Source organism: Trachurus trachurus (assembly GCF_905171665.1).
Source record: "Trachurus trachurus genome assembly, chromosome: 3".
Taxonomy (NCBI): Eukaryota; Metazoa; Chordata; class Actinopteri; order Carangiformes; family Carangidae; genus Trachurus; species Trachurus trachurus.
This window is the reverse complement of record NC_139893.1, coordinates 36,534,692-36,558,195: the sequence shown is the minus strand read 5'-3', so window position 1 is coordinate 36,558,195 and position 23,504 is coordinate 36,534,692. Positions and strand designations below refer to the sequence as shown.

The 23,504-nt window shown below is 41.4% G+C and overlaps 1 protein-coding gene across 1 annotated transcript in view; it reads right to left on the bottom strand.

Moving 5' to 3' along the window:
* Positions 1-8,573: 8,573 nt before the first annotated feature.
* Positions 8,574-23,504, bottom strand: part of mapk8ip1b (mitogen-activated protein kinase 8 interacting protein 1b) — a gene marked incomplete at both ends in the record, with an annotated part of 49,175 nt that continues 34,244 nt past the window's right edge. Inside the window, 9 exons of the mRNA XM_083998335.1 lie at positions 8,574-8,646; positions 9,015-9,113; positions 11,128-11,198; positions 13,466-13,582; positions 13,822-13,925; positions 14,654-14,829; positions 16,171-16,246; positions 19,319-20,467; positions 22,238-22,319. Coding sequence (XP_083854461.1) covers positions 8,574-8,646; positions 9,015-9,113; positions 11,128-11,198; positions 13,466-13,582; positions 13,822-13,925; positions 14,654-14,829; positions 16,171-16,246; positions 19,319-20,467; positions 22,238-22,319 — 1,947 coding nt within the window. The remainder of the gene's footprint in view (positions 8,647-9,014; positions 9,114-11,127; positions 11,199-13,465; positions 13,583-13,821; positions 13,926-14,653; positions 14,830-16,170; positions 16,247-19,318; positions 20,468-22,237; positions 22,320-23,504) is intronic.

Here is a 23,504-nt window from a genome sequence, read left to right as displayed (position 1 = left end):
TCTTCACCCACCCTGTCTAGTAAAAATTACTTTTGTATAACTTTGAATAGAAGTTGCACTTTAAGAGAGGATGAAAGACACACATGGGTGGTTCAAAAGTGGTATCAACTCAAATTATCTTACAGTATTTTTAAGATGTCACTATATTGAATAGAATTGCAAAAATCAACGACATTTATCTTTTTCAAATGGAATCTATCAGAAAAGAGTAGGCTGATTGACCAAGGTCTCACACTTAAATCAAAGTAATGATATGCAAGTGAGGAAAACAAACTATTTTTCAACACATTTTTAAACACTGGATTTAGTGAGTTTTTAATTGAGTAAAACTCCACTGATATCTTTAAATCTAGAATAAAAAATGTTTTCATTCTCTGAATCTTATGGTACACTCTGATTGTGTTGCTGCCCATCCTTGTTATTTTTGTTAGTTTGTATCATTGTATAAATTAGTTAAAATCAACAAAAATATGAGAAGGTGTGACTGTCACGAGTAAATATGTTGCAGGGAGAAAATTGGAATAGCATTATAATAAATCATTTGAAATTAAAATAGATTGCGACTTATTTTGAATTGATTTAAATTTAATCTGGGAAACATTACTAATGACTTACCTTTGTTGTAGTTGCTTTCACAGCCATAAATGTCCTACTGAAAATGAAAAGGATACATATTACTTGGATTTTGTGCTGAACTCTAAATGCACAAACCCGTTTGTAATGAAAAATAAAAAAGTCCAGTACTACCAGTGTGTAGCCTACCATCCTTGACAATGACTGGAATGTTTTGGAGTGCAACACCTTTATCTTATAGCAGAGAATCGTGGTGCCCCCTCCCAGTGTTGTTGCTAACCACTACCCACTAAAACTGGTCAGTCTGGGTGTCACACAATACCCGTTTCTCATGTTTGTTTTTGGCCACACCTGAAAGCTTAAGTACCACAGTTGGTGCTCACACAGCTGAACAGAGCTAGTTTTATGAAGTCAATCAAACATCCATGCACAGCCTATAGAGTCAGGTGGTGCTAGGCACCAGGAACATGTGACATCAACTTGAAATAAACAAACCACTGCACACTGACATAGACCTTACTATTCCAGGGTTTGCCTGAGGTTAGAGTAGAGTAGAATAGAGAATACTTCATTCATCCCTAGCAGGGACATTCAAATTTGTCCAGTAGCTCACACAACAATGACACAAAAAAGAAAGAAAGATGAACACAAAAAACATTTTAAGAAGTGTTATATAACACGATTGCAGCAGGAACAAATGACCCAAATTACCTAACCCTCAGACCTCAGGTAACCTCAGGATCATCACATTTGCACATCAGCACTCTCTCACTTTATGCACACATTATAGTAGATTTGTATGCAACACGTAGGGGAGAGTGGGGTAAGTTCAGCCACTTTTTGTATTCAGGATCACTACATCAAGACAATTATAGTTGTGTTCCTAACTAACACATCTGCATATATTTCAGGATGTTTTGCATCCCTACAAATTAACAGAATGAGTGTAAATATAACTGTTTTTAAAATATAGCATGTTTAAAAAAAGTGGTCTTGTGACTCAACTGGGGTAAGTTGACCATAGGAGTGGGGTAAATTGATCAACCCCCCCTTCTTTCCTTCCATCCATCTCCTACCTCCCCCTTTACTTAATATTTCATCTGTCCAGGTTACAGGTGAACACAAACTGCAGGGACTTCCTGCTGAGCCACCAACTCACTGAGATTTGGGGAGTTTTGCAATTACGTGGCATCTTGGGAAGAATCCCAGAGATTTTTCTTTGAAAGTAAAGTTTGGCACACTATAAACAACTTTTCCTGTTTACAGGAACATACTTACTGTATTCACAAACATACAGAATCTTGATTTAATCATTTGGACATATACAGCCAAAATATATTCACTAGGGCGCTTTCACACCTGACCATTTGTTCCGAAACAGGGAGCGTTTACGTCATATATCGGTTCGTTTGGTCACATGTGAACACAGCAATCGCGCTCGATGCGGAACAAAACAAGCGGGCCGAGATCGCTTGGGAGAGGCGGTCTCGGCTCGTTTCCATCCGAGCCCTGGAGCGGTTCGTTTGTAGTGAGAACGCAACCGACACGGAACAAATTGACTGGTTACCTGGCAACCGGAGGAGGTGGACCACGGGCAACTGCCCCAAAAACATCAGCGTGTCGTCTTGGCCTTTTCATAATGTACACAAAACAGGAAAGCCGGTGGCCAAAAGAAAAGAAAGACGCAAACTCTAGCCATGAGTCCACCAGCCTTTCCAAGCTGACCCGCGGCGATCAGCACCGGGCAGAGCTCCGCAAACAACCCCTATAACTAGTCATGCTACGGTGCCCGTTTACTAGAAGAAAAAAAGAGTCAAACTGTAGGGTGTGTTAGAGCAGTGGTTCTCAACCTTTTTGAGTCGTGACCCCCAATTTCACATGCACTGCTGTCCGCGACCCCCCGCCCCAACACACAAACACACACACGCCGGTGTGAACGCATGATGAATAAAGCGCAGCGCTGTCCGCGGTGGGTTTTTTTTTTTTGCCTTTTTAGTTCTTGATCCGTGCACTGAAAAAAACAATTGGCTGCTGTAGTTTTGTCTCCATGGCCAATATTCCGACCTGGAGGTTTTCATCAGGGCAAAAGAACAAAACAAAGCGACAGAGTTTAAATAGATGCGGGTGGCGAGTTGATGCGGTGTCCACACACCCGGGCTGGTTTATGTGACATGCGGGGACCTGTCGGCGCAGGAGCGAGTGGAGCGTGGATGCAAGCCAATCTCCTTCAACCATGCACGGAAAAGGGGAATGATAAGAAAAGTTTTTCTAATTTATTAAGAAACAATGCCCAGGTCAGCAATGCATGCCAAGAAACATGTCGTTCATTCGTCCCCTCCAGCCACATCAACTGGGGTCGGGAGGGACCCCAAGGTTGAGAATGGCTGTGTTAGAGGACAATTCATCTGACATAACTATGACACCTGAAACTGAAAACACAGCTTGACCAACACAACCTGACCACCCCTCTCCCTGTCTCTCTCTCTCTCTGTCTCTCTCTCTCTCACGGGCAGTGACACGCTCTGTCATTCATTCACGTGTCAGCACTGAGACAGCGGACAGCAGCTTGGTCACTAGCTAATAATAATAATAATAATAATAAATAATAATGTAGCCTATTAGACTACATTTGTAGCTATAGCACGTTATAGGCACACTTCAAGGTCTCGCCCCAGCCATAAACCAGCTTGGGCATTTTTTTTAATTGAACTTCAACTAAATACTCGTCTGCCCAAATATTAATACGAAATTGAACCTCCTCACTACTGCAAGTCAGCCCGCGGTTCATTGTTGCCATTGTTGCTGATCAGCTGATGGGGTGTTGTTAGGGCCGTTGCTATGGCGCTGTTCCACAGTGCAAAGCGCTGTACCGCTTTAGAATCATGCAATGTGAACACAAACGGCCCAGAAAAAAGAACGCAACAGTTGTATCGGTTTAGTTGCTGAATCGGAACAACTGCAGGTGTGAAAACGCCCTTAAGTGTATAGGATAGGTGGCTCAACTTACCCCTGGCCAAATGGATCAACTTACCCCACAGCTACCTTGGCTTGGGTTTATTGCTCTCACAGCTAAAATTGTGCACTTTCATGCTAAGTTTACTACCTCATGTTGTAGCTCATAGATACCACAACCCATGTATAAAACACATTTACAATAATCTCTTTTAGTCCAAACACAATTCTCAATTTATGATCGACAAAATTCACTTGCGAGAGTGAAAAATGATTTTTGGGTCATAAATATTAAACCAATTTACTCACATGGTTCTAACCTTCACAGACTCCATGAAATGATGCCTGCCTCCCTAATATTTGGTCACATGCTAATTTTTTCCAATAGTTTCCTAGACAAAAGTCGTGGGTCAACTTACCCACTGGCTCATCTTACCCCACTCTCCCCTACTGTATATTTGCCATTTTCATGTTTTATACCTCTATATCTTGTATTTTTAGTTTTACACTGTGCCTGTCCATCTTATTATTTCTGAAAGCAGGCACAATATCACATTTCACTGCAGTAACTGTGTGTGACAAATAAATCTTATCCAATGTGTAAAATTAGGGGAAAACAGTGACATCTAGCATTCCGATTCTATTATAAATAATTCTATTGTTTATTTATGAATGTGAAACTCTTGAAACGTGCTCTCTGGTTGGCTGGATTTTCCATTCTGTACAAACATGGCGGTGCAAGATGGCGACACTCTCTAAGCAAGACCGTTGCTATAAGAAGAATTATAAGGCTATGAAAACCAAACGGATATTATTTAATAGCGATTATATATTATACAAATATTCATTGGTAGTATAATTTTGCCTATAAACCTTGACAAATATTACTGGGCGTTTAAAAGGATGATTCTGATTCTGATCAAATGTATTAACTATAATTCTAGAAGCTGATGCTCTTGTTGTGTTTTGATACAGTAGTAGCTGTCTCACCAATGCGGCCAGACACAACCAGTCATGTTAGCCCCACTCATTCTTATCTGTACTGTAATTGGTGGACACCTGTCTGCACCTGTGGGGAGGAGGTAGGTCTTGTTTAACTTATGTACTGTAGGTGCCCTCACCAGTAACTTACTTAGCCTGATTGTTGTTAGGCTAGTAGAGCTCCATTATAACTATGTTAAGATTATTTTTTGCGCTTAAAAATTACAAATATCTCAATGGATATCAACACTAGGCACTATATTATAATTTATAGGAAAATAATAGTAGTAATACAGTAGGGCGCTTTTACTGTAACAAATCATGTCCAATCCTCCTGCAATCATGTAAATCTACTCATTTTTTTATCTATCGGTAGCCTACTCTTTTTTTCATGGACTTTTTATGTCAAATGTTTTATTGTTTGGGGACTACATATGAAATTTAGCAGCAGTGCTAAGTCCAGTGCATTTACACTGAGTACTCATGTACTCAGTGTAAAAGCATGTTCATCTTGCAATGTTCATCAATATGCACTGTCCCGTCTTAAACAAATAATAAAAAAAAAAAGTAGTGCCCCTGTAAACATTGTAACCATAGAAACAGTGCCTTTAATATCAGCTACCTCTGCAGTGTTGATACCGTGTGTCATACTGTGTTGTCTTCTACTATCAGAGCAGAAGAAAGTGAAGCAGAGCTGGAGCTGCTATTCGACCCTGGCCTTCTCAAACAGCATGTCAGCCTTACTGCTGGTAAGATGGCCACATATCAGTCTCTTAAAGTTTGATTAATAAACCCTAATCACCTGAAAATGTGCTTTTTTAAACAAGATGATGTGACAAACACAGAACTTACTGAATAGTCAGTGTGATAAATATCTGATTGTGTACTGTTGCAGATTATGGTGAGAAGCCCTTCCTCTCCCTTCTGTCAACTGAAAACCTTTATCAACCAAATCTGGAGGATGAATACTACTGACAAAAAGTGTGCCTTGCAGTTACTGATTACCTGCCATTACCTGTCCTTCTTTATTATGGAAGCAGGCTTCCATGTGTGAAAGCAAAATACAGTTGAATGCAAAACAGTTGCCTAGATGTGGATGTTGTTTGTGATAAATAATAGATCGATATCTTTCCTTATTTGATTATACAAAGTAATGGAACTGACTAGTCAAAACAAGTTGCTTGTTTTTCCTGTTATGAACTGTATCTGTGAAGAAACCCATCTGATATGAACCTTCTTAGGCGACAGTGCTAACTGTGTGCTCTCATTCATACAGTATTTTGATACCAACCAAAAATAATGACAGGACACTGTGACATCTGCATTAAAATTTTTAAATAAAGAATAATTCACACCTAAAAAAAATTCCAAAAAGAAAGAGAAATTTCACATACTACATGTTGAATCAATACAATGCAATATTTATAATTACAGATATTAAATTATTTATTTATATATGGCATGTCTGTACACCCTTTGTATAGCCCCAAATACAGTACATTTTCTCTCGTCCACCTGATTGGCTCTTGAGAAGGGAACTCATAAAAAAGTCATTGTTGATATATTGATGCAAATGCGATGGCTTTGATTAGCAACAGCAGACAATTTTTGTTTTTAACTGTTTTTTTTTTGTTCTTTTTTACTTTTTAAAGGGACAAACAGTGGGGACTGTGAGGTGACTCCAACTGGCAATTTTCACACCCTTCCATAATTAATCTTTCTTATACAGATATTTTATCTTTTTTAAGCTACAGATCACATAAAATAACCTGTTACAAATCAGTGTTAGTCAGAAATGATGTAGGAAGCCCATTTTTCCCCACTACAGAACAACTGTGCTGTACAAGTGTTGGATACAGAATCCTTTAGTTTTCCAGATCATGCGGGACCTTGTTGAGAACATGTCAAAATGACAATGAATGATAACTTTGGATGAATTTGGTCCAAAATGTGTGAGGACTGGTAATCACACCATGCACATCACACTATTGAATGACTACAGATCCCAAATATCACAAGAGAAAATACTCTTTTTCAGACTCCAGGCCTCATGTTTGCAGCTCCTCTACTATCTAGATAGAAAATGTTAGCTGGCAGCTAAGATAGCTGGCCAATTAGACATGCATCATTTCCTTATGTGCTGTCCACATGAATATCATGGGTGTTGTAAAAGAACTAAATGCATATTAACACAATGTAACTAGATATTTATATATAAATTGTCCCAAAGCAGGTGAATTTCCTACATACTTGGTCTTGTTTGTTTAACTTCTGACTCCTTGGTAACAGTCATGGAGGCTTTGCATTAGCACAGTTTCAGTGCCTTTTGCATGTTCTGAAACAAATACGGCAGGAGGAGCAGGAACACAAATACAGCACATGTATTGCAGAGGGGAAAAAACCATGACTTACATCAATCATACTCCTACATTTCAATCTGCATTCAAACTCTTAAACTCAACACACACTCCATGGCAATCCCTTAAAATGTTGTGATAATGTTCACTGAGGAAGGTCACAATGATCTGATGAGAAAGAGGCACTACTAGTGAAGATCTGAAGACACCAGAGTTTTACTTTTGCTCCCTTGTCAGCACCTGTACCCACTGTTTCTGAGAATCAGCCTTATCATCTCCTACTGCCACACTGGGAGCATTTTATATTTCTGATGCGGAAAACTACACGTACAAGTAGCAAGTCTCTAGAACACCACATGAAGGATATTCTGTATGTTGGTCCACATCTTCAATCACCACAGGGCCTAGCCCAGATGTTTTTTTTTGTTTTTTTCTCTTGTTATTTAACATCTTTGCACCAATTTCATACCGTGTTAGAACACACAGTGAAAATCGCAGTGTCTCTGGCATTAAACTAGGAATTAGGACTGGACAAATGATGGAAGGATCTGTTTAGCGTAGAGGACTAGATTACCATAGAAGCCGCAAAAAATTCGGAAAGGAAAAATCCACACTCATACACCCTCACACTGCGTTTTCTTCTTTAGTTTTTTTTTTTTGAAAGCATAGACAAATGATGTTCAGTGCATTTCGGGAGTTCTTTGTGATGAAAAGTCTTAGTTATGGCAAAACGTGATATTTGAGAAGCTAGAACCAGAAAAAATGACCTCAACAATTATTTGGTCATCAACATAGTTGCCAACTCTCAGTTGATCACCTGCCCAATTGTTTGACTTGTTATTTCAGCTCCAATTACGCTTAGCTTAGCTTAACTGTAAATGTGGTCTTTGGTACTGTTGTTTAGTTTTTTTGAATTCCTTGATGCTTACTTGCTGCTTAAAACGCAAATCCTTCTTACACGTGTGCCTCTGCTCCGAGACCCAGCTTGCAGTGTACTCACATAGAGAATGTGCAGAGAGCCGTATAGTATACTCCTGCTGTTTTCCATTCATCTTGAAGGTGGATGCAACATTTTCTGCTGTGAACGAGCTGATGAAATGTCAAAATTAGGAACAAATATCTGAAAAGACCCGAAAAAATGCACAGAACATCACGTACAGCTGGTTTTCTAACAGCGCTACGGGGTAACATTTGAACAATGTGAATCACCTTTATATTAGATGTGCTAAAAGGGATACAATTCACTGTTCCTAAATGGACTTTGAGTACTTTTTCAGTGTGAGGATGTAATTTAGTAATTACACATGTCCGTCTTGCTTAGACTGTAAATATTTGAAATCCAAACAAACCCATTTGTCCATATCTCAGCTGCTGTTTTACGTTCTCAGAGTTGCACCTGCTGAGACAATGCTACAGGCGAACTAGCGCTGCCAAGGCCGTGGTGATACTTTGTGCTTTCCATGGACAGCCTGTGATCACTGACTCCAACTTGCATAAGATTCTTTTCTCAGTACACATCGCCTTTGGCACGTTTCAATCTCCTTTCGGTGCACAACCGGCTTTACCACTGTACCAATACTGGATCCTTCTTCTCATTTGTCAGATGTGTTAGGTTTTAATTAATTTATTTTAATTTAGATATGTCTGTCCTTCATGCAACATTATGTTATGATACAGTGTACTGTACAGTGCTGTGAAGGCAGGGCAGTGCTATTCCAAGTAGATGTCCTCTGTAGGGCACGAGAACTCCACAAACTCTTTATAGTACAGCTGGAAGGCTTTCCTGGAAAAACAAGAACATGCAATGTGTCACTTCAACACTTTACTCACACCCTGCTTCACATTCCTGTTTGTTCTAATTAGAAGTGTTGATTTGGGACCTCCGTATTCATTGGCAAAACATTATAGAGTATAGCTATTTCCTTTTTCGTGATATTTGCCTCCAATGACTTACAAAACCTTTAGATTCAATTATATTCATCAACTTTTAAAAATACATCACATAATCACATTAAAACGGTGCCCTTATTGAAACCTCACTGACCCAAAATATTCAGTATTTTTGGTTCAACACATTTGAAGTTAACACACAAACCTCCTCCTTGCAAAGAATGAATGTGTTGGAATGAATACACAGAGAGTCCAACTCACCCCACTGACTCTGCAAGAGGTTTAGTGGAGTTTTCGGACACAAAGACATGGCAGGCAAACCTCTGATCTGCTGGGTGTTTTGTAATGAAGCCAAAATACCTACAGAGAGGACAGAGAAAACAGATCAGATAATACAATGAAAGAATTCACAGGGTACAGTGGGTAGGCTACTAGTTTCATTTGGACGATTTCACGCGAGATTCACGCGGATTTTTTGTAGAGGAGTAATTGTGTTTTCACCAGAAGCTGCAATGTGCCCAAACAACCGCCAGGTGGCATCTGTGAGCAGGAGCGCCTCCATACAGCAGCACGGAGCAGTGAAAACGAATGGGGAATGCAATAGCCTACAATAATAATACAGTATAGTTTTTCAATGAGACAAATGTAACGACGGCAGCTATTATACGTCTCGCTCTCTTTTTTCGGTCCTCAGTCTCGTCAGCTCCAAACACACCCGGCTGTGTTTTTAAAATGAGCGAACTACTGCACAGTAGTGGCACAGATTTCTCACTCCCCACCTTGGATTGAGTGTTGCTGGATGATTTCTCGTGAATGAACGGACAAGAGCCTGTGTCACTTTCGGGCTGGGGGTTACAACATAGGATATCCTGAAATAACTTTTCCTCGATAGAAATAGGCTACAAGACGTGGCCGATACAAAGTTGGTTTCATTCATCCATGTTTTGACAGTGTGTGTGTGTGTGTGTGTGTGTGCCGAGCGGACCCGTTTAGAGAGACACTCGTCTGTATGGGACAGGCTTTTATTTAATTTAGAACAAACCTTATGCTCAGCAAAAATGGAAATATAGTCTAATATAATAAAATGGTTCTGTTGTTTGGCCACTGTTAATAGGTCTGTAGGTCTGTAAAATAGGTCTGATCGATCCAGAGCAGCATTCACTTAGGAGTTTAATCAGCACCAATTAAACTTATTCTAAATAAACGTAAACAATTATATTCATCAACTTTTAAAAATACATCACATACCAATAGGTGTGCTTGTATTGCTGTGACGACAGCTGGACACAATGTAACACATTAGCGACACATTAACATCCTCTTTATCTCTGACCAATGGGTCAAAATCAATATGACCGAACTGTATATGAAAGGGTATAGGGCTTTTATTTTGAAGGGCGAGATACAGGAAGTCATGACACGCACTCGCTGTCAGTTTCTTTTTTTTTTTAATTTTTTTTTTTATATGACACGGCAGGTTCGGTCCCTTTTTTTTTTTTTTTTTCTTGTCAAGAGCGACTTTTTCCGATGTTGTTCCAGACGTTTCTGGTTTGGAGACGTATCACTGCTGTTTTCAACGATTAGCGGGACCCGTCCCACAGGCTCACCGGCGGTCTGTCTCACAGTGTCACGGAGCAGAGACATGATAGTCCCCGCTGCAGTCAGAGTCCCGCACCGCTCCACGCCGCTGCCCCCCACCACAGTGACCACACCCGCCGTAGCTCAGTCACTCGCCCTCATCTACTGTGTTTATTGGTGATAAACGGGCATAACAGTAAAACCTGACCGACTTGTTGAAACTAATCAAGTTAATAAACTGTGTGCAGAGCGATCTGGCTGTGATGTGTGTGTGAGTGAGAGTGACTATGCGGAACCTGTCCGACGGGGGAGCGGACAGTGGAGGGGGGGGGGGGGGGGGGGGGGGGGGTGTTTAAAAGTAGGCTAAAACATATTAAACTAACTGAAAATTCAACCACACATAAGTGCTACTGGACATATAATCAATTTTAGACATTAAATTACTTTTATTTAATATTTAATCCTTATCTCCTATATAAGTGCATTGCATTTTTTCATGACGGTATTGAAATTGATACCGTTGCTATTTTTAAACACCTGCAGTATGCGGTATTACCGTAATACCGCCCAAGCCTACACAACAGTGTTTTTTTTTTTTGGGGGGGGGGGGGGTCTTGTCAACAATACTAACTGGTGCATTTATATCTGCATTTTTTTAATGTTCATGTTATTATACACAATGTCCTTTCTTAAATAAATAAATACATACATTAATTAATTAATACTTAGTGAAACAGAAACTGTCAAGAGTAATTTTTTGTTTTGGACTGATTGAAGGCAGTGCTTTGTGACTTACTTGCTGTTTTTTGGGTGATAGCCACAGAAGGAGACGTTCTTTAACTGGAAGAAGTGACTGCATTCATTGCTCTGTAAGAAGGACACAGAAAACAGTCTATACCAAATATGCATGTTTCCTTCCATTTGTAGAGTATGATTCAAAGGCAGGGCCTGTCTGTGGCACAATGCAGTTACGTATATAAGATAAGCTGTGACAAAGGTGACCTATATGGTGTGTGGTTGACAGCCTGCTGAAAGACAGTACAGTGTGTACCACCCCACAGAACCAACCAGATCTTCAAGTTTGCACACTCATCACCTCACAACAGGAATGAGGTGAACGGTGAACCAACAAGCCCAGTGTTGTAAAGACAACAATCTCCTCCTTATTGTGGGGAAAACTAAAGAGATCGTTGTTGACTTAAGGAAAATCCATCCACAGCATCGCCCACTGGCCTTTGGCGGTACTGCTGTGGAGAAGGTGAGCAGCACCAAGTTCCTGGGGGTGCACATCTCTGAGGACCTCTCCTGGACCAACAACACCACATCCCTGACCAAGAAGGCTCAAACACGCCTCTGCTTCTTCAGTAAACTAAAGAGAGCACAAGTTCCACCCCCCGGTCATGTGCTCTTTCTACCGGGGCACCATTGAGAGAGCCCTGGCTTTAGCGATGTGTGGTATGGAGGTAATCGGTGCCCCTCTGCCCTCCCCTCACAGACATTTTCCACATCTGCCTAACCCGCAGCGCTATCAACATCGCTGGTGATGCCTCACACTCCTTCTTCATCCTCCTGCCTTCAGGGAAAAGGCACCAAAGCCTCTAGGCCCGCTCCACAAGACTGTCAAACAGCTTCTTCCCCCAGGCTTTCAGGATGCTGAGCTCTGTCCACCACCTCCCCCCTCTGCCCCCTGCCCCTGGACTTTAAAATTAATTTAAATTAATTTAACATTACACTGATGTAGCCTACATAGATGATCTGTTTAGGTGAGAGAGGGACAACATTTTCAATTCATCTCTACTGCATGTCATAACAGAAGATAAAATAAAGAGAATAGACAATAAAAAAATCTCTGAGTACCACTTTACAATAAGGGTCCCTTAATTAACATTAGTACATTATTAAGCATTAATTAACTGTTTACAGATCAGGGCCGGTTCTAGGCTGGCATATATGAGGGGGCAGTCAGAAATGTGAAGGGGGCATCATGTGAACACATCATGCTCCAGCACTTTTTTTTCTCCGTGCTTATAGTAACTTCATTGAACTGGGTTGTTGACTGTCAACCCAATTGACTGACTGTTGTTGTCCAACCCCAACCTGGAGAAGCGGACTGCACTTTGTCAGGCCTCTACCTTCAGACCTGTCCAACTCGGGGCCGGGGGGCCAACCAGGGTCTTAGAGCCCAAATTTGTTACTGTCGTAATGCAAAGAGCCACATTATATGGGAGGTTAGGGGTGCATATACCTGAAGATGCACTGCAAACCCAGAGGGGGTGAAAAAGGTGAGTAACTAAACCCCTGTAGGGGGGTCTGGGGGCATCTCCCCCCAGAAAATGTTTGTGATTTTAAAATGTGAGTGAAGTATTCTGGTGTACTCTGAAAAAAAAAAGGGGGGGGGGGGGCTACTATGGTCAAGATTTACAAAACTGAAAGGTAGTCTTAAGAATACTAATTAAAAAAAAGAACAGAACATTTTAGAAAAGAACAGTGTCCCTTTTTCGGCAGATTTTTGTGCTACTGCAGATAATTTTGTCAACTTGTAATATACACATTTTTTGAGTATATTAAAATGTGCTTTCTCAACTTCTAAAATTTGGATTTGAGGGGGCAAGACATTTATTAGAGGGGGCGCTGCCCCCTCTTGCCCCTGCGTAGAGCCGGCCCTGTTACAGATATATTAACAATCATTATTATGTATTTCTTAGGGCACATTAATTAATGTGTTTCATAATCCTATTAGTAAGCAGTTAATTAATGTTTACTACTCAAAGTTAGTTAAAAATTATTAAGTAAAATTAATGTTGAATAATGTAATTAGTTATCATTATGTATGCATTACTCAGCATTAATCAACACATGTTTATATATTAATGCTTAATAATGTACTAACTAACGTTAATTAAGGGACCCTTATTGTAAAGTGTTACCAATCTCTGAAGTGCTCAAACTAGAGAACACTTTCAACTGCAGACTTGTATGTCTGCAATGTCCATTAGCTACCACATGGGGGCAACATGTCTCAATCGTTCAATGGGATTAAGGCGTTACTGTAAAATGAACTTCAGTATGTAAAAAAAAGAAAAAACGCATTTGAATTTACTTTTATTATTAGACAAACAAAGGAAGTGTCTTACTCTGTCACAAGCATAATAATCCTCCTGAACAGCAAGCTTGATGCCTTTCACACCGATCTCCAGGATACAGGAGGAGGGAGGGTTGTATTTGACTGTCATTCTTCTGTTAGTGGCAATCTAGAAAACAAAAATGTATACAAGATCTATAAACGTACAAAGAAAATGTGTAAAATACACTTAATGAATACATTATGTGACCCAGATGTTAATTTGAAACTATTACTGAAATTTAAACTATGTTGACACTTGACAGTGTTGGAAATAGTGTCGGTGTGACTTTGGAACGCTTCGGACTTTGAGAACTTAACAGGAATCTTGAGTTCAAACACACAACAACACCAACATGGGCCTTGTACCTTCTGCATTGCGGCGCACAGAACATCGTTTCCTTTGTGGTAGGGCACTTGGACTGAGCCCAGGAACTTAAGCCGGTATCTGTCCATCCACTCACTGCTCTTCACTACACAGGAAATAAACAAAATGATGGAATAATGGTAAAACTGCACCCAACAAAACAGCAACAGAAGATAAGACAGAGAGAGACGTCACAGCTCTGTCCCTACATGATCCCTCGCAGGCGAAGCTGCCAAAATATCCTGCTCTGCACTCGTTCTGTCATTTTCTTTTGCTAAAAACATTACTCTGAATATAAATAGCTTCTAAATTTAGATCACTTTCAGCTACACAGGTATGACATAACTAAGAGGAACTGTCATTGATCTTGGAGTGATTTTTTTTTTTTAATCACATTGTTTCTTTTTTTTATTATTAATGCTGAACCATGATATTTGAATTTCTATCAAAGTTGTCGGATAAATGAGATGTCATGTCTGTGATAATTTTTGTCAGCATTCAACTACACTTGAACACAAACTAAATATTTATTTCACATCTATTGAAATTAGATGTTTGAACTTAACATACTGAGAAAATCTAGGAACAGATTCAATCTCAACTGAGGTGAATCTTTAGCTCTACACACTACAGAGACTATCATGTATCCTTTCCACTGTTCACAATATTAAGCTGCACAGAAAAAAAAGCACTGACTTACAGATTCATATACAATTTGTATCAATAGAAAATATATTGTAAATTTCCCCATTGTGGGACAAATAAAGGATTATCTTATCTTATCTTAAGTAATAACTCAGAGAAGGTATTTCAGCATCAACCCAGTGTCAGTACCTTCTTTATAGCTCTCAGAGTCTTTGGTCACTTCTATAGCGTAGTAAGCCGGGAAAATCCCACGGGCACCAGTTCGCATGTTGTAGCCCTCGTACCAGTAATCCTCCGCCTGAACCTCCACCAGTAACGGATCGTCCACCTCCAGCTCCAACTCATCGTCATGTCGAGGGACAAACCTGTTGAGACACATGTGGTCATGTTATGTACTGTCCTTTGAGAGAAAGGAAGAGCATGCAGACTCTGGTTGTGAGGCGACAGTGGATACCACAGCACCACTGTGCCACGTCACCACAAACATGTCTCTGGTTTTCCATCATCACCTGTAATATGTGTTTTCAGTAGCAAACATTAACCCCCTGTATGAAAAGTGTGAAGAAGCAGGGTATTCATATTTCAGAGCCAGACGCACAACTTTATTTAGCTTTGATTGACAAAGACAGCTTCCAATGGTTTTATGGCAAAATATTCCCCATCTTTCTTTTCCTTTTCATTCTAGTTTACACTTAAATTTTCACCATAATATTGAAAATGATTGTTGGTAGCAGAGATGCCAGTGAAACCTTTGTACTGTAGCATGCAACAAAGTTGCCTCTGTTGGTCATAATTGATAAATTATTTGTGAATCTAAGTTGAACAGGTTTTCAGGTTAAACAGTAGCATTCTTGACTTTGATCTGACTCGATACTTGTTGCAGAATGTAGAGTTTAACATGATACACCCCAATTCTTTCAGCTATGCATGGATGATGTCCTGGATCATCACATGATCTGTTCTTTTAGTCCCCTCCTTTAACGACAAACTGTTTGTAAAACAGCCTGGAGTCTTCAACAAAAGCTATCACTGGACTGAGGCTGTTACTGAGAAAACATGCAGAGTGTTCTCTGTTCCAACAGCTTCCAAAAAAACTTATGGGAAATCCATGTAACTTTATTATTGCCAGTTGGTTAAAATCTAGGAATCCCCCCTTTTTTTTTGTGTGCAAAAAAACACTGATATGAAACTTTTCTTTACCACATTTACATATGAAATTTCTTTAAAGCAGAGCCATCATAGATAAAAAACAAACAAACAAACAAAATAAGTGCTAATCTGTGTAAAAATCACAGATTGCAGACAGACAACACAGTAGATGCCAGGCTTTGAAGTCTTATTTGAATATGAAAGCTGCTCCATGTCTACACAAGAACAGGAAGGGAAGGTTACTAGTACTAGTTTACTGTGGCTGACAGGCAACATGGCAATTAAGGGGGGCAAGAAACATTCAGACCAGCTCTTATGACTCCAGATACAGATGGGAAGTAGCTTCCTGCTAAATCTGGTGCATGCATCTCTTCATTGAAAAAAAAGATGTTTAATGCAAATTGCGACGGGCTGAGTTCATGCCCCCGTCCACTTGTGACGTCGCTCTTATCCCGGACGGAAAAATAATCACATTCAATAAAAGTAATGGCATATCACACAGGTGTTTTTAGTTCATATGCAGTATGATGATGATGACATGATGTTGTAGTCCTGACCTGTAGACGGCTCTGTGACTCTGGTCCTTTTCTTCACCATTTATGACACATGAGAATAAGCCAAACGACTCTGCACCTTGAATAACAAAGGGGAGAAAAAAATGAAATTAAGGATGTGTGAGCCCCTATAACAGACCAGCAAAAAGATGAATTACATTGCTGTGAAATTGCAACAAAAGTCCATCATAGACAAATATTAAACCCAATTAGGGCTCATTGTGTTTACTTTGAAGCACACATTAGGATCTATGAATCACGCTATAAGTAGGCGTGAAACAGATGAGCATTGTGTATTTTCTGCCCACATTCCCCTGAGACATCAGTTACCCCTCCTGCACTACTCAGATAAACTGCTGTGCTGTTCCTAATGAGACTGTAAAACATGGACTGGGTCCAGGAGTCCAGCAGGACTACTAGAGGAAATGATCACACACGTATTCGCTCATTCCTCCCCTCTGCTCATTAGTCCTTTACACACACATACTGTACCACCCGAAATGTGGGTCAGTGTATGACTGTCGATGTTTCCCATTGTTTTCCTAAGGTCACTTGGATGGGTGACTCTTCTCCAGTGTAAACCAGAGGTTGCAAACTGACAGAAGCTTGCGCTCTGAGCTCATAGACCCCAACAATATCTTTCTCTACATCCAAACTGCAGAAAACTCTTCACATCTCTCAAATCTCAAAGATTTTAATGCAATTCACTGATTCATTTGGGATTCACATATAGCTGTTGAAGATTTTCCATTTTGAACGCATTTGGTGCATTTTTAACCCCATAACTGCAAGGCTCTTATGGGCTTGCAAATAGGCTGACAGTACTCTGATGAGTCAAATGTTTCTGCAGTTTTCCCAACAATCATCAAGGCAAAGGAAAGGAAAAATAATTCTTTAAAACTTTTCAGTATTGTAAAATCTGTCCAGCATTTAGTCATCCTACCTCCTTTCTTCAACTAGTCTTGGAGACACACTGACAGCAGCTTGCATATTGTAAAAACCTTTTTTTCCCCTGAATAAACACCTCTTAAGTCTTTAAGTTATATCTAAACTTTGAGTTGGATAGTTTTTTGTGGCTCTAGTGGAGCTGCATGCAATCTGATGAAGTGACGTCACTTTGGTGGAAAGCAGTGGAGGGAAATCTACATCTCTCTGGTGGTTGAATTGCATTATGCATAAGGTAAGTGCCAGGATTGGGGACAGAGAATGCACCTTGAGCTGCTGCTTTGTCAAAAATACAGCAGTATGTGTCTTTTTTTTGGAATACTGATTGGGTATAGAACTCTGAAGGAGACAATCATCGGCCTTGTCCCGCAAAATGGGACAATATTGACATTATGCCTCGACATGCAGATTCAGCTGAAAAACACTGCTTCTTTCTTTATTCAGTATTTTTAGGTTTTTCCTAAGGTCGGTCATTATTTTAATGCTTTAAAAAAAGGCTCAGATCCTCTCTGTGAATGTGATTGGTCAGGATAGCAGAAAAGAGAGGTACTGGGGGCTAATCTTTGAAACTGCTTTTGGCTCAGTAGCCCTCCGCCCAGCAGGCCATTTTAGATGTCCAGCTGGGTTTCTGCCCTGAACGTGCTTCTGTCAGTTCACTGATAACGATAAGAAAAAAGCAGCTTCCATTTACAAGACGCACAAGCTGAGCTGGGAGATATGGCTTTAATTAGTACTTGAATGTAAATCACATAGTGAAACAAACTGGTGCTCATCTTTGGATCACTGATATGATGAAATAAGAATTCAAATAACCTGTATTGTCACTGCTCAGTACTACCTGGAAAACTGTGAGAGCCAGAAAGAAATCTTCAAGTTAGATGTCACACAGTGCTGTTGACCTATAGAAGGTCACACTGCAGAGTTAAAGCAGTCATGTGGATAATGATCTGTGCTGTACGAGAGTATTCCAGCTCTGGCATATCTCTGTGGCTGTGCTTTATCAGCCACATCACTTTAAGCCTTTTCCACCAAGCTGCCAATTTGGCTAGACAGCATTCACTGCCGTGATGCTGTATGTTTAAAAGGGAATTACACAGAATAACAGCTTGCTGTGCTGATGCGCTTGTCTGCTAGAATTTAAAGTTTTGGATTAATACATAGAGTATTCTCAAAATGAAATAAAATCAGGTCTCGGAGGCAGGGTGGGGCAGGAGGGTGCAATGGCAGATCTCTCTGTCTAGTCTAGTCTAGTCTAGAAAATGGCCAAAAGGGCAACATAATGAGGCTGCCCCATATACAAACCAGAGGGAGTGTATCAGTTTGCATGTTTATACAGTGTGTCACTGTAGTCACAGAACAAAAAAAGAGCCCATTTCATTATTCTTTCTCTCCCTCTTTCTGTCTTTTCTGTTGATTATTATGGCTACACAAACAAGAAACATCATACATGCAAAATAAACATATGAATAAGCATAAGTTCCCTTATCTGAAATATCCCTGATAAATGTCTATGGATATTCTCATTCATCCAGGACATCGTTATCTCTGGCCAACAAATTGAATCAAACAACTGGACTTGTATTTGTCTAAGACGTTTTGCATCTTATCCAAGGGGCTTCATCAGTTCGCAATGCATCGGTCTGACTAGTCCTCACTCCCTGATTAAAAAAACATCATAATGAGAAAGACAATTCAAATGAATTGAGGATGTAATTCATGTTTTGAGTGTTTTGTATGTTTATTATAACATATGGCTATTGCTACCATTATCATAGCTTTATTTTTTGTTGTTGTCAATTTTATATTTACTATGATTGCACATCTGAGTAAAAGCATTGAAGATTACACATAAAATATGAAGCTCACAGCTACAATGCTTTCTGCAGTTTTGTTTTTATAAAAGAAAAGAAAAGAGAGGAAAATAATGAATTTGATGAACAAAATTTGTTACCTTTTTGCAAAGTTGCAAACATGATAAAATGATGTATGATTCATTTTCTACTCCTGTATGATTTCAAAGAAGTCAACAAATGATAATATTAATATATCACACAATTCTACGGCTGTGCCATATGACAGTTTGGACTTTCCAGTTAAAGGACACCCTTCTTGCTAGAGCTAAACACGTCTTTGAAACATTTCTAGAGCTCACTGTCTCTCAAGAGGGAACTGATAAATACTCAGTGATGTCATGTAAGGGACTTACTGGAGGAGCGCGAGCGTCCGTTCATGAAGACATTGAGGAACTTCTTGGAGAAGTGCATGTCTGCCTCTGGAGTGGAGTCTTCAGACAGACAGGCCGTGGCCTCTCTCCTCACTCCTCCTATCCGGGCCCCGTCCTCATCCTCCTCGTCCTCCTCCTCCTCGTACTCCTCCCCGATGGCCGACTCGTAGGGAGAGGAGACGCAGTTGTCGTAGACGGTGGCCGAGTCGCTGTCGTCGCTGTAGCCTTGGTAACACTGCCGGAGACTGACCAGCTCCAGCTGAGCGTGCTCGTCCACCACCAGCGTGTATTTGACCGAGTCGTACGACAGGCCGCTGGCCTCCGAACTCATAGAAGTCCTCGGCGGAGCGGCTCTGATGCCGCCGCCGCCGCCGTCGCCCTTTCCTCCCCCCTTCCTCATCCTTGCGTCCATTATTATCCTGTCCACATCCTCGTCCTCTCCACAGTAGCTTTCGTCGGTGGCGTCCACGTACTCCACCGACGACCCGGCTCGCAGCATGACCCCGGCCCCCGTCCCTGCCCCCTTCAGGCTGAGGTCCAGTGCGAGGGAGGAGCGAGCGGAGACGGCCATGCCGGGCGGCGTGATGAGAGACTCTACGCAAGAAGCATACGACGGAGGAGGGATGTAGACCTCGTCCTCCTCATAGATGGAGGGGTTTGTCCGATCCGGTAGGGGCTGGTAAGGAGGTGGGCCCTCGGTGTCGGAGCTGATGGACATACGGCCCTGCTCGGTCTGCTGGGAGAGATACGGCCGGTCCTGCGAGTTAGAGGGCTCTAGGGGGCCGGCGGAACGCTGCACAGGAGTCAGGTAGATCTCCTCCGTGGGCTCTAGACGAACATCCGTGTGGTAGCGGATCCTCTCCCGGTGGTGCCCGCCTCCATCCGTCTTCCCGGCCGGATACAGAGGAGCCGGCGTGTAGTTCTGCGGTGGCGGCGGCGGCGCCGGCGGCTTCTCCTGCAGTTTGGAGCGCGTCACGGCCGCCGTGGACGAGCCGTGCGAGTGTCCGGAGCCGTGGCCGTGTCTGCAGGGGGCGTCGGTGGAGGTCCCGCGGTCTTTGGTCTGCGCTCCCCCGCCGTGCACCTTGTCCTCGTCGCTCAGGCAGCTGTGCTCACGTGGAGGCGTGAGCTCACCTAGAGGAAGGACAGAGGCCGACAACAGCACGCACACGGCCGCACAAAAGCACACGCACACGCACAAACAGGCACAGAGGGCAGACAAACACACGGAGTAAACATACATGGCGCAGAGACGCAGACATGACCGGAGAGCAAACGCACATGTGGCGGACATGGCAGCGAATGCACAGACGGACAAAGTAAAGCAGAAACAAGAGAAGAGAGAAAAAGTAGATATGGTTAGGTAACGGATGTCGGGATTATGCAGCTAAATCCCCATTACTCATCAAATTCAGTGCGGCCAAGAGAAGGTGATTGATGCGTTATGTCATAATCCATCGCCAGAAAATCCCAGCATGATATTTTCACAGTGGCTGATGATGCAGCGCTGACGGGACAGCAAACGTCCGGTGAGCTGGGATGCTTTGTTCACAGTAGCGTTTATAGAGCAGGAAGAATGAAGTCTGTACCTTTTCTTAAATTGTTACTTAGCATTGCATTGTATGTGGAACTCCCTGCCCGGCGATCTCATGCAGGCAAGCTCAGTGGCTTCTTTTAAAATCTCTTCTAAAGACTCGACTTCTATGGATTGGCCTTTATGTTATTATTGTTGTATGACTATTTTGTTAAGGATGGCTGATTTTAACTTTTATTTCAGATTTTATCTCACTTTGCGGTTTTATTACGTTTTTGTTATTTCATTACAGACATCTGCTTTTGATAATGTTTTATTCCTGTTGTACAGCAGCTGTTTGTTTTTAAAAGGCACAATATAAATGAAGTTATTATTATCATGATGGAAATCTGCTTTACAACAATCATAAAAAGCTCATTTGAATCAGCACTTTAGCTTCAACAGAATTGTGTCTCCTTAGAGCAAACTTCTTCAAAATGAGTCTTAAGTGTTTGTGAGTCTGTGTGATGTCATTTGCTAGTTTACATATGAATGCCACCGGTCGTCTTCATTAACAAATTTGCAGTCTCAAGTCGGAGAAGCTTTATATTGTGCACTGTGTTCAACCATGTAACCAAGTACGATCCAAGATGAATTCTAATCATATGGTTTGTTGCCAAAGGAAGACTAACCTCACAACACAGTAAAAGAACTGATTTCAGTTTCTGTGTTGGGCTTCATGTCCATTTATTTGGTGTGGACACAAAGCCAGCACTAGGGTGACTGACTGGGATTAAATGTGTGAATGCTTCCATTCTGCACTCGGCCTCCAGGGCTTGAATGAAACACAAAAGGCAACTTCATCCTGATGTTTGAAGGGTATTTTTCCCCCCCAAGCTGTGTTTTAAAATCATTAAGTCATATATGTATGATTTACGCCAGGAGCGAGGGGTTTGTCAGCTGCGAGTTTGGTTAGTCACCTGACACTGTGCTGTGAAAAGAGCTGCTGCAATGAGCTACGACAGCTCCCGGCTACCTAAGCCATGAGCTGGCTAATACACACACACACACACACACACACACACAGTATGTACACTGCTGCCCCTACTAGTGACAGCAACTAGTTACACTTAGTCCAGGATAGCTAATCCAAGGCTTAACACTGTCTCCAGAGGATCAGGAGAGTAAAACACAACCTGCTGAACTCAATACAAATCACATACACGCTCAGCTGCTGTTGTCTACTCTGTAGTACAAGGATGAACAATGTTGGCAATACGATGAGTCTGTGCACATCCCGGGTGTCATCATCATGAGTGCAAGGGAACAGATTAGTCCAACTGAAATCTGAGCTTTGATTTGTTGATGGGAAAGAAAGAAAGAAAACTCACCTGTTTTAAGAGGCGAGGACGAACCTGAAACTTTCTCCTGCCAGCTGTATTTCTTCCCAAAGGAGTTGTTGTTTAATGTGTCCTGTGGAAGTGCAGAGGGAGGAAGTGGTGAGAAAGAAAAAACAGATGGAGAGCACAGAGGAACAGAGATGAGAGAGAGAGGTTTGGTCACTGAGTTCTCAATCCTGACGCTCAATGAACAAGTTTTTGTCTCTCTCTCTCTCTCTCTACACACACACACACACACACACACACACACACACACACACACACACACACACACACACACACACACACACACACACACACACACACACACACACACACACACACACACACACACACACACACACACACACACACACACACACACACACAAGGCTTTTATTCTGTTGAATGAGCAGGGATTCTTTTGTCTGTGCTCCGTGATGTGCATTTAAAGGGAACCAGACATTTTACCCCAGCTAGCCACACACACACACACACACACACACACACACACACACACACACACACACACACACACACACACACACACACACACACACACACAGAGTCAGTGGGAGTCTCTTTAGGCTGTTGTGTTTGAGTTGTTAATAGATAGGATAGACCCTTTTTTCGAGAAAACCATGATACCTCTCAAATGCCCTTTTAGCTTCTACTGCATTCTACTTCAAAAGCTCTGTTCCCCCAAATCAAAGCAGCTTTCATTCCACGCTGCTCGTCTCATTTGACATATACTGAACAGCACTACAGAACAGAACAGTTTCAGCTTCCTCTCCTTATTTATATCAACACAAAATTGCAAAATTGCAAAAAAAAAAAAAAAGATTCTAAGAAAAACACACCTAATGAGGGGTTAATGAAAAGAGTAAAATCAGGGCAGAATCACTGAATGACTTAATTGAAAGAGCATCTCAGCAGCACCAGTTGAAAACCTTGGTTTTGTTTACCATCAGTAGTGGCAGTGATGTAGTACTGCAGGCTGTGGTCAGTAGTGACATCTGCAGATACAGGTGCAACAGAGCACATGTCTGACCACACCCAGTGACGCCCTGGCAGAGGTGCAGCAGACCAGAAACACTTGCGTCCAGCCCTGTGTGTGAAGTTACACCCCTCAGATCGTTACAATTCTAATTTTTTAATGTTGCTTTTGATTCAACCAGCGAGGAGAAGTTATACTGTATTTGAAATAGTCTTGTATGAACAACAATTGTCACCTACTGCACAGTAAAAGGCAAAAAGTTAAACAAAGAGTTAATATTTC